The sequence below is a fragment of the Pteropus medius genome, unplaced genomic scaffold (genome assembly GCF_902729225.1).
Source record: "Pteropus medius unplaced genomic scaffold, Ma_sr-lr_union100, whole genome shotgun sequence".
Lineage (NCBI taxonomy): Eukaryota > Metazoa > Chordata > Mammalia > Chiroptera > Pteropodidae > Pteropus > Pteropus medius.
Window position 1 is genome coordinate 875909 of NW_024352004.1, and position 15010 is coordinate 890918.

At 34.1% G+C, this 15010-nt stretch overlaps 1 protein-coding gene across 2 annotated transcripts; it reads left to right on the forward strand.

Moving 5' to 3' along the window:
• The first annotated feature begins 404 nt into the window (after positions 1-404).
• On the forward strand, positions 405-14170 carry MEIOC (meiosis specific with coiled-coil domain). 2 transcript variants are annotated; one of them, XM_039846714.1, is made up of 8 exons: positions 405-666; positions 1228-1359; positions 3927-4084; positions 6056-6160; positions 7055-8915; positions 9407-9541; positions 11798-11978; positions 12443-14170. In XM_039846714.1, exons 1-8 carry the CDS (start codon positions 598-600, stop codon positions 12670-12672), a joined length of 2871 nt encoding a protein of 956 aa, XP_039702648.1. In that variant the 5' UTR covers positions 405-597; the 3' UTR covers positions 12673-14170. The 2 variants fall into 2 exon arrangements, with proteins under 2 accessions (XP_039702648.1, XP_039702649.1); XM_039846715.1 differs by having other exon boundaries at positions 405-603.
• Positions 14171-15010: the final 840 nt, after the last annotated feature.

Below are 15010 nucleotides of genomic sequence, written 5' to 3' on the forward strand. Positions count from 1 at the left end.
ACGTGCGCAATGAATAGGTTTGGCCAGTTGCTGAGCGATTTCTCAAATCTTCCAACCACCTCCATCACTTCTCTCACCGGGTAGGCCCGTGCTTCTTCCCCTCCCTCCACGCCCCGCCCCCAGGCTGCCCTGTTAGCCAATCATCGGGCTGGTGCTTGCCAGTCCGGACCAATCCCGAACACGTTTACTTTGAGCGGGAAAGGCTCAGAAGCTGCGGGAGAGCGAGGGCCGCTAACCGACCCTTCTTGGCCCTGTCTCTAGAGGGTAACAGGCCCTGGAGGCGGTTGCCCATTGGCTGGGCAGCGGGCCAATGAGGGGGTGCGAAGCGGGAGGCGGGCCTCACAGGAGGGGGCGGGGCGGGGCGGGGCCGTGCCGGGTCGCGTGCCGGGGTTGGCAATGTAACGGCCTCTCTCCCCCGCCCTTCCTTCCCTGGTCTGACCCCCCCCCCACACACAGACCCGCTCCAGGCAGCGCCCGGGGCGGCGGCGGCGGTGGCAGCAGCGGCGGGGTACGGGCTGAGGGAGCCGGGCCTCGACGCCCCCCTCGTCCCCGTGCCCCAGGAACTGTACCTAGTCCCAGAGGGGCTGGGGGGGCCTCATGGAGGTGAGAGGCGGAGACCCTTGGCCGCTCCCTCACCTCCCCCCAGGCATAAGGGAGGGACTTGAGGTAACCGGTGGGGACGGTCAGGGTCTGGGGTGGTGGCCTGTCTTGAAGGATGGCGACGGTGAGGAGAAGCTAAGGAGTGGGTGCGTCCTTAGACGCTGTTCTCTGAGGAGCCCGCGGCCGGGCAGGAGAGGGCAGGTCGCGGGTGAGGAGACCCGACGGGGCTCCCAGGCCGCGCCGCCCGGACGGGCGGAGAGACGGGGCGACCGGCTGGGGCAGGAGGTTCGCGGTGCGGGCTGAATGTATCGACCAGCCAAGGCTTTGGTGGGGTCGCGACGCCCCAGCTGCCGCCTGCGCCTCCCTACACGTCGGGCCGCGGCGGCCCCGAGGCTGTAGCCTGCGGCGTAGGCCTATCCGGGAGGACGGGGGCGGCGCCTCTGGGAGGATCTGCAGACCGCCGGAGAGCAGGGAGGGAATCCTGGGACGCAAGCGCGGACCCGAAATTAGTGTCTTCCGCGGGGATTCCGAATAGGGTTAGGCGAACAGTCGACGTGAACAGCCGTTTTAGCTGTGGCTTCGCTCTGCCTGATGTCTCTCTCTGGTTTCTTATTCCTGTTGGTGCAGCCCAAGGTAGCGTTCCGTGGAGGTGCGAATCGCTGTTGGAACCTCAGTGCCGACGCCAGCAGATTAACGGATGTGTTCAATAGCGTGATGTTGACCGGCTCCACTTCCTTCTATGATTGCTACAAATCGCAGGTGCATTAATCAACTCTCCCCTGTGTTAGAGGATTTATTCTGAATCAGATCCATTTACCCGAGCGATTCGCATAGATGTTTAAATTGCTCCAAATTTAGGACCAGAAAGCTGTTAACATTTTAAATACCGAGTTTATAGAATACATACTTTGCTTTAAAACAAGGAATAAGGTTTTTCACTGATTGTTTTCATCTTGTTCTCAGCATCACATGATGCCAGATATGTACGAAAATTCATATTTGCTTAGTAAGACCTTAAAAATATTTTTTCCTTCAAGCATTTAAGTCCATACAAACATACTTCTCATAATTTAAAGTTGAAATTTTTGTCACTCTTTTATTCTCTGGCTTTAACAATGTCTTACATTTCATGCTACCTTTTATCTTAATACACTTAATTTTGTTAGTCATATTAAATTAGTCTTAGTAATGTTAGTCATTTTCATTTGAAATTATTTAACCAGGACATCGATATTGATATTGTTATACTTTGAATTATAACACTATCCTGAAATAAATTATTTAATCCACACTACATTCTTGTATTATACCCACTGTGCAGATTGAGAAACTGAGGCTCAGAGCTTGATTCGTGCCCTAAGTGACAACAGCCCAGGTGAAATCCAGGTGTTTTTCACTGCCAAGACCAGCATTCCACTGCTCTCTATAATGTTAACATCGCTACTAAAATTTACTTCAAGTTAATTTCAGTTATTTTAAGTATATCAAGGATATAAGTGATACATTTTGCAGTTACCTAAATTAATATGCCAACCCCAACCATTTGCATATTTAATTTCCACAAATGTTTTAACTGAAAAGGTTCCAGATATTTATAATTATGTTTGAATCCACCACAGAAAATGAAACTTAAACTAACCTTTTAAAAGTATTTTAATCTGAAAATGCTCCTTTTGTTTAAGCAACTATTTAAAAAAGATGAAGTTATTTATGTCACTTTGGATACTTCACACCTAAAAGAGTTAAGGTGGGTCTATGATAAATACTTAAGAACTAAAAGAATAAAATTATGAAAGGTTCTAAAGATAAAATCCTTTCTAAGTTACTAACATTTGGAAAGGTAGTTTTTAGTGGCACTATTAGCAAAATTTCTTCTGTGCCTCAGTTTCCCAGCCTCTGACATTACAAGCTATAAATAAAAATTATAATGTGTAAGTTTTAAAGTCATGATAACCAGATGGTCATAAAATATTTGAGGTTATTCAAGATGGATAATTGGAAGGTATTTTATATTGATATAAACTCAGTGTCGTATGTTTAAAATGTTTTTCAGTTATGTATAAGAACAAAAATTTGGGGATACTGTGATCTAAATATATCTTCTCTATGTAAATTTTAATTAAAATAATAAAAGCCTAATTAGAATTTTTTTTAGCCAGGCTATATCTCTTCTGTATTTATAAGAAAATATCATTTCTACTGTTATGTGTAGATATTTACAGTTATTACATGTGTTAGGTTAAAAATAATGAACCTATACTTTGACTTCTTTAAAGAAGCATCTTAGAATAAAATACATCTAAATGTTTAATCTTTTTTATTGTTTATTAAATTCATACTACTATTTTAAGTATTTTGAACTATTTTCACTGCACCTCAATCCTTTTTGGAAGGAGGCAGAATTTTAAATAATACATTAAAAATCTTAAAAGTCAAACTTTTTACCTTATTTACTCAAAGTTCATCATAGAAATGTTCACAATAAAAAGAAAAATGAACTGGTATTTTTCTTCTAATTGTAGTAGTAATATCTTTAAAAGTTCTAACAAGATCAAAACATTTTCTATATCATCTCATTTTTACAATCTCTTGGAAATAGAAATGAGACTGAAAATTAAGAATACTATTTTAAAAGATCCCAGAGTAGGAGTAAGAAGGCCTTGAGTTTGGGTTCTAATTTTGTAACCTATTGGCTCAGTAACTTGTAGCCTGTTTTCTCATTTTTAAAATAGAATATCTATGTCACAAGGTTGACTGAATAAAATAAGGTATATGGAACTTCTTTGAAATTCTATATGAATATGTGTTAACTTTTTTGTTGTTTAACAGATTAGGGGCATTAAGACTGAGTTTTGTAAATGATTTATTAAAAATAACGTGGCTAGTGTCCACATTATGCTCATCTGTTCAAAAAATTAAAACTGCAATAATTGTGATTTATACTAGGGATAAGCAACAAGTATGCTCCAGGGGCTAGATCTGCCAAGAGCCTGTTTTTGTAAACAAAATTTTATTGGAATACAGCCATGTCCATTTGTTTACATATTGTCTATGGTTACTTTGGTGTTACAACAGTAGAGTTGAAGAGTTTCAACAGAGACCTTAAACAGCCAGTAAACCTTAAAATACTTATTATCTGGCCCTTTACAAAAAAATTTACCAACCCCTAGTATAAAGTAAGCTTAAGTGGCTAAGTTTAGATTTGATTTTGTCTCCCAACTCTTACGCATGTGTTATTTTCTCTTATTTCTTATTATGTCACTAATATTCTAAAATAAATGTAGTTTTGATGTGTCTGATATACAAACATTTCTTTAAATTTACAGAATGAAGACAATGTTGACTTAAGGCAGACCTATACTCCACTTTCTTCATTAACAGAATATTCAAGTTCTGTAGATTCTTCACTTTTCTATGCACCATGGTCTACTTATGGAGATGATATTAAGCAGCCCTGTAATTCTCAGATCAATGTAAAGAACAGGTAAATTAATAAATTATATTTCTCAAGCTAAATGAAATGTTTTTAACTTGGATTACATGGGAACCCAGTTGTATTAGCTCTTTGATCCCTATATCAGCACTTTTTTAATGTTTTAAAATTTTTATGTTATGGCATAATTTTATGTTTATCAAACTTTTAGGAAACGCAGTGCTGCGCAGTTATTTATATATATTTTTTAGCTTATTACTTATTCATTAGCGGCAACCCTTAATGAGTAAACCTTAAGTTCCTCTTTTGAAAGATACATAAATGAATTAGTTTTTAAATCTTTTTTCATCCAATTCTAAATTTTCAGTAGTTTTTTTCTTTCACAAGTACACAGTAAACAGGTTTTTATCAAACATATGAGACTTTTATTTTTCTATTCAATTCCACAAATAATAAGGGCCTACTCTATATCGGATTCTCTCCTCTGAGGATATTAGCATTAACATGACAAATACTACCCCTGCTTTTATAGATCTTACAATAATGATGACGATGATGACTTGCCAGGCACTACAAGAATAATGAGACTGAAAAGAGGAAGGATAGGATATTATGACAGCTGTTGCAAAGAGAAACCTAAGGGAGTGATATCTACCTTTTTTAAATTATATGTAATTATATATAAGGGAGCAGTTGTTGGAGGCTGATACATCTTTAGTTTAAGCAGGAAATAATTATTTTTTAAATCTTTTAAAATTGCTGAAATTTTTAAATTTTCAGTAAACTAGAAAATAAGTGATTTTATTAGACTGTAATATATAATTCCACAAAAAACCAAAAATATTTTCTAAGTTGATATGTGTTCATTGAAAAATTAAGACTCTACTGATATATATAAAGGAAAGCAGAAGTCCACCTTAACAGTGCCTCCCTACCTTCCAGTAACAACTACCAATAGTTTAGTAAATATTACGTTGAATATATTTTTAGATATATACTAATACGTTATTATGCAGAAAAACTTTATATTGAATATTTGTGAAATAACATCATCGAGTGGAAAAAGCATTAGACTTGTAGGCAGACCATTTGTTTAGCAAGTATAAAGTTTGGCAAATCATATACCCTTGCAAAATACAAGTTTCTTAATACCTAATGATCATTCAGTGGCTGAGTGATTACTAATACTCGGCCCTTCCTAGTTATGAAGATCAATGAAATGTTTGTTATGCAGATATATTTTTTCTAAAATGTCCTAACTCTATGAAATGTTACAAATAAAATATAAGAAAACAAGAAGATAAAATTTTAAATAACATACTACTTCTAGGAACAAATTATCCCAAATCCACAGGATATAAAAAGGCACCAATTTTCCATCTCCTTGTGGTTTTTACATTTTGTATTACTTAGATAGTGTTAGTCACCAGGTAGAATTTCAGGCACATGGAACTCCAGTCACCTCGTTGGCAAGGATTTAGGGATAGCCCCAAATGTGTTACATTTAAGGAACAACTGTAATACTGCTGTGGTATCTAGGATGACCATATCACATTTCACTTTTTAATCCAACGTTTAGTGATAAGAGACACAAAAATAGAGCAACAGGTTCATGTGGTTTTCAAATCACAAATTTAAAAAAAACTGAGCAACTGTTGAGGGAATGATGTATAATAGAACCGGACATGCTTTAAGGAACAGCCAAAGTACCAAGAATCATGGGTCACAGATTTATATTTTGGTCACAAAAAATGAATATCATGTGTTTTGGAGAAATAAGAGGTAAGCATACATTGTGAACTAGGCATAGAATATGAAATGAAGGAGAAATATTTATGTAGCATAGGCAGTATGGTAAAGTTGAAATTATTCTTGAGTTCTTGTTCCCTATTTGAAATGATTATATAGATTCAATCCAAATATTTTATAGAAAAATAATGGTAGAATAAGTCTGGAAATAGAAATCAGTATATTGTATATCAGTGTGAGTAAAACAATTTTCATGTAATTATTTATTTTTAGGATTCAAACAGAAAGAAATGACTATGGCAGTGAAACAGACTTATATGGACTTGTGTCTAATATTTTGGAAGAACAAGATAAGTCACAGCCGTATTTTGCTGATGGGTTAGTATATTATATAAGCTATATAGTATATGGTAACCCTTTAAATTCAAATATACTAGATTACCCTATTTATTAACCTTTATATTTACTTAATAAAAGATCATCTTAATTCAGATATTTGTTTACGAGACATGATGTTGCTGAAGTCCTTGCCATACAATGTAAAGTTTCGGTCTAAGGTTTAATTTGCTACTAAGAACTTTCATTTGGAAAATTATTCTTACATAATTCAGAGCTATTTCCCTTGAGTTCATGAGCTAAAGTTTGGCTTAGAGAGTATAAATTCCAAGGAGCTTTTGTACATATATCCCAAAGAATAAAACTATCATTGCTGCTTTGTGGAAAACCATATGGATTTTATTCATTTGGTAAAAATCTTTTAAATATGCTTTAATTGTTTTATTTGGGTATGAAAGCCATATTACCCAAATGCCCTATTTCATAAATAGGGAAGTATGCAGCATACATGTAACCAATTAAAATATTTTAATTTCAATAATAGTTTCAGCAAAATACATCTTTCTTTCATTTGTGGTCAACAATACTTTTCTTTAATAACCTAATTAAAGGAAAAATTTGTTTTCTGCTTACTAAAGATAAAAAATTTATGTAAGACCATGTAGTCATCAGCTTTAGGTCTTTGTTAATGCCTCTTGGGAAAGTATAGTGAAAACATATTAAGATTAAATACTTGTTTATATAGTATATAGCACATTTCAAGTGACAGAATTATTTGGATGTAATGGTAGCTTATAAGGCAAAGTTGAAAAGGATTAGAGAATGGCGAGGTGGGGCAAGATAAATATTTTTGAAAACCTTTCCTACTTTCTCCATTGAGGACATATAAAGTCTTTAAAAACCTAAGTTGTAATTAAATATATTTACTTGTTCTAGGACCTGCTCCTCCAATTTAAAGTCAGTTTGGCCAATGAACACAAGCAGATTTGCAGATCACCATGACCTCTTAACAGAAACCAAAAGGCCAATAGATACAGCCATCTCTCAGCAAGCTTTTTATAGTGGTGAATCTATGTCAGCTGTGGAAAAGCAATACCTGCATAATAGTAATCTCACACCACAACAAAAAATAGATGAACTTTATCATGGATTTACTGGTTTAGACCTTGAAGAACAATGGATGTACCCTTTACGAAGTGATCATTCTAACTGTTACAATATTCAGACAAATGATACAGCTAAGACAACATTCCAAGAATATCCATTTATCAAAAACTGTTTTACACCACAAGCTGGCCTGTCTGACATCATGAAAGAATCAGGAGTTGATACTTACCCTTATGGAAGGGAGAAAATGTGTGTTAAGAGTCTTGAAGCACCATTACAGCAAAAAAGGGCAGAGATGTTTCTTTCCCAATTTAATAGATACAATGAAAATGCAGATTATTGCAGATACCCAGAATATGCTCATCCTAATAAGGCTAAGCTTAATAAGTGTTCGAATTTTATTGTCCAAGATGGTAAAAAATTAGCCAATGGCACACCTGAAACACCAACTGTAGAAGCAGACACCTACACAAAGCTATTTCAGGTTAAACCAGCAAATCAGAAAAAAATGGAGGAGACAATACCTGACCAGCAGAATTTCACATTTCCAAAAACTACACCACACCTGACAGAAAAACAGTTCGCAAAGGAAGCAGCATTCACTGCTGATTTTGGGTTAAAATCAGAATATGGACTAAAACCTCATACAGCTTGTCCAACTAATAATGATTTTGCTAATGTCACAGAAAAGCCGTTTGCTAAACCTGAACCCCCAAATTCTGAGTATTTTAAATCAGTGAATTTATTATCAAACTCAACATCTTCAGGAGGTATCAACTTAAATAGACCAACTTGGATGACTGTCCAGACAAAAAATAACACTCTCATTCCTTATCGAAATCAAGGTAACTTGATGAAATTAAATAGTCATTTAAGTGCAGCTTCAAAAGGTTCTAACCATTCTTCAGATTTTCCCCAACTATCCACGAATTTAACCCCAAATAGCAATTTATTTCAGAAGTATTGCCAAGAAAACCCTTCAGCATTTTCTAGTCTTGATTTCAATTATAATGGTGCAGAAAGAATTCAATCTGTCAATCATATGGAAGGACTAACAAAGACTGCGGAAGAAAATCTCTTTGAATCAGTTACCGATAAAAAAATAAAGCAGCCAAATGGATTTTGTGAAAACTATTCAGCTCAGCAGTATGGGATCATTGAAAATGTAAAACATAATTTTCAAGCTAAGCCCCAGAGTGGACATTATGATCCTGAGGAAGGTCCAAAGCATTTAGATGGCTTATCGCAAAATACATACCAAGATCTGTTGGAGGCACAGGGTCATTTTAATGGCCACAGACAGGGAAGTGGAGATAACAATATTAATAGCCGTGTGAATCGTACACAGGCGTCATGCTTTTCTAATAATTATATGATGGGAGATTTAAGGCATAATCAGAGTTTTCAACAACTTGGTTCAAATGGGTTTCCCCTAAGATCCACCCACCCATTTGGCCATTCGGTTGTTCCACTGTTGGATTCCTATGATTTGTTTTCTTATGATGACTTAAGCCATTTATACCCTTATTTTAACGATATGATGTATGGTGATAATTCCTTTTCTGGTTTCGTGCCAACTTTTGGATTTCAAAGACCAATTAAAACCCGTAGTGGACCAGCTAGTGAACTTCACATTCGTCTAGAGGAGTGCTATGAACAATGGAGAGCATTAGAAAAGGAGAGAAAAAAGGTAACACAAATCTATCCATTTAGAAGTAACTTAATATGTTCCTGTGCCTATCTTTATTTTGTTTACATTACTGTAGTTTGAATACTTGCCTTATTTCTAAGCTGAATTCTTCTCTGATGGGAAATATTTAAGTCCATGATTATAAGGAATTAATTAGGTGACTTAAAGACTAAAAAGCTTAGGGTTTAAAAAAATTGTTACTTAAGTAACATTTATTTTGCCTATGAAGTAGATTTTTTCCTTAATAGGTTAAAAGTTAATTTTTTTGAATTTTTAAAGTATTAAGCTGTTGGAGTGTTCAGGTATTTTATTTGCACTAAGTATGACAAAACACTGGTACTGTAGTTTTTATTTGCTGTCTTTTGATACTAAAACAATTTTTATTTAAAGGAATAATTTTCAATTTATTGCTTAGGCCTATGAGATATATAATTCACAATTGAATCATATTTGGAAAATTCAGCATATAAAAATTATATAATTTTTCACAGACTGAATTGGCCCTTGCCAAGAATTACCCAGGGAAAAAAGTATCCAGTACTAACAATACTCCAATTCCAAGGCTGACTTCCAACCCATCTAGAGTTGATCGCTTAATTGTGGATGAACTTCGAGAACAAGCCAGGGTAAGCTGTAAAAACTTCCAATAGTGGATTTTTAAATTGCTTGATAAAATTTTAAAACATTTCAGCAAGTTAAGAGTTTCGAAGGACTTTAAAATCACATTTATCTGTAACTCTCTGAAATATATTATTTTCCATGTTTGGTCTTAAAACTACGATTAATATTTAGAGAACGGAAAATAGCCTCAATCATTATAAAAAGTCAGTTTAGTAACTTAAATGGTTCCTCTTCAAACCCAAATTTGTAGTGGAGCTAATCCTCAACAGATTTTTTTTTTTTTAAGCAAAACCATTTTAACTATTATTTTTAGAGAAAGTCCCATTTCTTAGTCACAAACATTTGTTTTCTAGCTTGATGAGCAAGCTGTGCTGTTATTATACAAGACGGTAAATTAATGGGGAGTTACTATATTTCATTTGAGTTATTCAACAAACATTAAATATGTACAGCAGTGTATTAAAAACCGGTAAGTATATAGGTATGCATAATTTTATAAAATAGCCTTGTTTTAGAAAAGCAATATATTACTTTTCATCAAATATCAGGATTCTTTATATTTGATTTGAAGTAATATACTACTTTTCCAAAACAAGGCTATTTTATGAAATTATACATACCTATATACTTATCGGTTTAATGAATGATTATTCCTATTCTTTTATAATTTCAGAATTTTCTAATCAGCTATAAAAAATTATTCTTTTTTGATCTTCCTCTCTTAAAAAGTTGGTTTTCTAAATAAAATTTGATGAAAATTCCTGAGAAAAAGCATGCAGTGAAACAAGTTGTTTCTGTGATTGAATAAAGGCCATTTTATGAATTAGGAAAATCAACATAACATAGTCTATTTAATTGAACACCAATTTCTTACTTTTTCCATGCTGTCTTTAAAATATAGATGTGAACTACTTCAGTGGAAAAGATCGATTTTACCTAGCTTTCAGCCTTGGTCAGTTGATATTTTTATCAAATTCGTAAATTTGTACAATGAAATTTATAGTCAGATTTTGACATGGGTTGTAGTTAGATTTTATGTTAATAAAAACTTCAATGTTTTATTATTTTTTCTTAAAACTGTTCCAAATTTAAATTCCTTTTTCTTAGTAATATATTTCTCGGCAAAAAAATCAAAGGATTGCAAACTGGATGTTAAGAAATATATTTTTACCAGCTTTGGTTATGTGTTACATTAATTTAGAAAGTTATGTTTATAGATGTTATAATAATTTTATTTTATTTATATTTAGCAGCATTAGATCAATAATTCACAGAAGGCAAAAATATTTTCACATGTACTACTTTCTAGTTTCCAAGTTTTATAGAATTCTGAAAAAAATCTTTTTATCAGAAATCACCAGTGCAAATTTCTTTCTTTATACTTAGCACTTATTCAAAATGATTGTCTTATTAATGTGTTTTTCTTTTGTATTTTGTTATCCCTTCAAGGATCTAGCTGGTTGTGTGTGCAGTTGGGAGCAAAATATTTAATACCTGTACACTTTTGTTTTCTTCCTGGGCCTGAACTGGTATATACTTAATCTAAAGAAACTTGACATGAGCGTGAGGGCAGAGGCATTCATTTAGATGCCTTTAGCCTCTGGAGGGGTATTTTTCTACTCTCTCCAATCACTGAACACTAAGTGCTTATATGAATTTTAAATCATTTCGTTCTCAAGGCAGTTATTCAAAAAGTTCTCTTTCCTTACACTTTCCAAGGTTAGAATTTGAAACAAGTTAGGTATATACAACTATGAAACATACACCCCTTACTGATCTATCAGTGCCCTTCTTAAAGCTTAATTAACCAGAACATTGAGAGACTTCATAATTTTTCTTAGCAGTTCTAATAATTATAGAATTTATTTCAACCCAAATTTAAATCAGTATTTTCTGGATTATGGATTCCTTAAAACTACCACTAGGTCAGTATTATTACTTGAATATTTGATTGCCAAAAAGAGAACATTGGAGGCTCAGAAAGGACTTGCTGAGCTCAGGATTAATCAGTCTAGGACTTTTCCCTTTTAGCTTAATTTTCTTTCCTTTAGATTATAATCTCTCCTAATAACATTCTGTTTGCAGGCTATTCTTTGCCAAAAACTGTGTCCAATCTTACATTTGCACTTATGTTAGTGACATGGGAATGTTTGGCTTTTTTCATTGTTGCTTATTTCCATTAATTGACTACCTGAACACTTTTAGAATTAACATATACAAATAGGTACAAAAGACTGACTCCATCTTTGTTTCCCGTTTAGGTTGTGACTTTACTAGGCAAAATGGAACGTCTTCGAAGCTCTCCCCTTCATGCCAATATCTCTACTGCTCTTGATAGACACTTGGAGTCCATTCACATTGTACAGTCACGTAGAAAGGATGAAATTGTTAATGCTTCAAATAGGCAAAGGCAAGGTGTTCCTAGATGCCAAGATGACAGAGGTATAAATATTAATGCATATTATTTTGATAAGGCGGTGACATAGTTTGAATGTTAATAAAATCAGATTCTAAGGTTAAAAGGTTGGCGTTCTAAAATTTACACTTATCTAAAGAATAAATTGGTAAGTGATGCCCATATAACCTACTCCAAAAGTACCTTGATCTAACTAACAAAATATCAATTTAATTATAATAACTCTGTCAAAGTCTGTTCTACCCAAAGCATAGTCGTCATACAAGTCAGAAATTAAGTATCAACTTTTTAAATATTAAGTATTTTGGTTAGGTCAGTCAGTACCCATCTTTTTATAAAAATAATGTTTGATCATTTAGTAGCATAACATTGGGCTTTAAGAGTTAAGGGTTACTTAAATTAAGGCTGGCAGCAAGCTGCACTTTTTCAAAACAGGGAAAAGGGTTAAATGGTATCTAATGTGAACTGGCCTTGAATGTTTCTTTTACAGATGTTTTTGCCCTTGCTTCAGCAATTAAAGAGATGTGTGTGGCTACCCGGAAAGCACGCACTACCCTGTGGTGTGCACTGCAGATGACCTTGCCAAAAACAGCCAGTACAGCTGGCCAAACAGATGTGGAAAAGGCTTTACAAGATATAGTAAACTGTGAAGATAAAGTCCATGAAAGTATAAATAGTAGCAATCCAATGAACCAGAGAGGTGACGCAAACAAACATTAAGGAAATGCCAGCAGGAAGAATAAAAAGCTGATAAGTAAATGTATCAAGACATGCTAAAAAATTTTAATGAACTCGTCAAACTTGAATATTTCAGTACATTAATTTTCTTTCAGATTTAAAGTTAAAACCTTAATGAAGTCTAACTTCTATTTAAAAATCTTATATTTGGAATGAATCAGATATAAAGTGAAGTCAGAAGTCAAGTTGACTACTGTAGGAGTTCCAAGTAGTCAAAGATAAGTTTAAGTAAATATTTCCTAACAGCTAAAATATTGCTTAAACTCATTCTGCAGTGCAGGTAAATGCAAATGTGAAATTCTTCTAGAAGATAAGTTTCATGTAGGTCTGCCTTAGTAAGTGTAATTCCAAATAATGAATCTAAATGACTGTAACCCAATTATGGCTACAGTCTAGTAACCAAGTTTTGATTGTGATATAAAAGTGTTTTCCTTGCAAAACTGGATAATACCTAGGAAACAAAGGAAAACAAAGCTAACCCAATATTCATGTAAAATTTTAATATTTAAAATACTACCATATTTATAAATTTGAAATCTTAGTGCCTAAGTATATGGAGGGAAATGCATCTGATTCTCCTAAATTAGTGATAAAAGTGCCAGTGTAAAAACCATGCAAGTTACTGAATATAAAACCTGCTCAAATCATTTGTGTATATTCTTAAAATTTAATTATACTATCAATTATTAAATACAGTTTTAAAGTATTTAAATTAATCAAAACAAAACATTTCCTTTATCTGAATCTTTTAGACTTGATGCACAGTAACTAAAATAATGACTATTGTTTTAATACCCTTAGTTTGCTGCCTTTTATGAGGGTATCACGAAGTTCTAAAATGTATTTTTTAAGGTTAATCTTTAACTAGTTTAGTTTGCAATTGGTTAGTGTATATTTTGTGTAGTTGTGTTCATTAGTTTGCTTCTGTATTTTTTAAAAAGAGCTCTAGAAAGCTTGGCTTTTTCTGTTTCTCATCACTTAATATCTTTGTATGGAACCCAAGTAATTTATTCATTAATATGAAATGTTGGTATTATGTGACTCAGAAGATCTTGGGTTGTAACATTTCTAGCATGAGTTAAATTATAATATAATGTACTGATGAAATTTAATTGAACTATCCTTAACTAGAAACACTGATGTTTAAAATGTTGGTGTTTTACCTAGTTTTAGAAATCCTGGTATTTAAAAAAAAAGAGTGTAATCACACCACATAAATTTTCTTTAGATGATGTGCGGAAGAAACTGATTGAGAATGCAGGAGTAACTGTAGGGAGAAACATTTTGATCACTGATATGCTTTAAAACTACCCAAATGAATTACATTGACGGTAGGTAGTCAAATAAAATAGATCACTCCACCACAGTCGCTGCATAGAAAGTGGTTAAGTTTGACATAAGACATGTTGGATGTTATGAAAACAAATATTGTACTAAATTTAGTCTCTCAGGAAAAAAATAAATTACTTTGTTGAAAATATTTGGTTTCAATTTTTTATGTTTATATTAGTTTCTAACCTTAAGAGTCACTCATGTCAGAAAACCAGTTTCATTTAACTAATAAGCACTGGTGCTAAGTTTTCAATTTCATTACTATTACCACATAAGTAATAAACCAATGCCATGCAGATATCTTTAGATCTAACCTTACTTCCTTCAAAGATGAAATTTTTGCTCTGCCTTTATGCTAATCCAGGCAAACCAGGATAAAAATTCTGGGGAAGCTTTTACATGAGAGTGGTCAAAAATGAAACACTGGTCCATTAACAAACAAAAGTTCTTTGAAATTCTGTTAACTTCATCGCCCTGTAGATAATTCTCAAACTGGTTGGTTGTCCCTTTCTATGTATGGTATACCCCTCTAATAGATAGTTCTTACGTACTGTATTTCTGAATTACATATGAAAGCATTATAAAATTAACATCACACAAGATTTGTAGTCAAACTGATACTGATGTTCCCATCATTTCTAATCCAAAAGAATCTGATGGTTGAAATTACCTTGAATCATATCAATGTCTTTCCCACTTAAATAATCTGCTACTATAAAGTTTTAAAGGATTGGGAATTAATGTTACGACTGAAATCCCAAATTTGGCTGAAGTGTCACTCATACCATAGATGATACGGTTGTTTAAAATTTGCCCTTTGCAATATTGAACATTTTAGATATAAAGGATTAATAAACTCTTGAGTTAAGTGAATAACCTCACTCAAAGCCTGAGCTGATGCTTTTTTCCTGTTTAAACATTAATTCAAGTGTACACTTAACTGTGGTAACATATATTAATAGAGTCTCAGAAGAAAGAATTGACTACT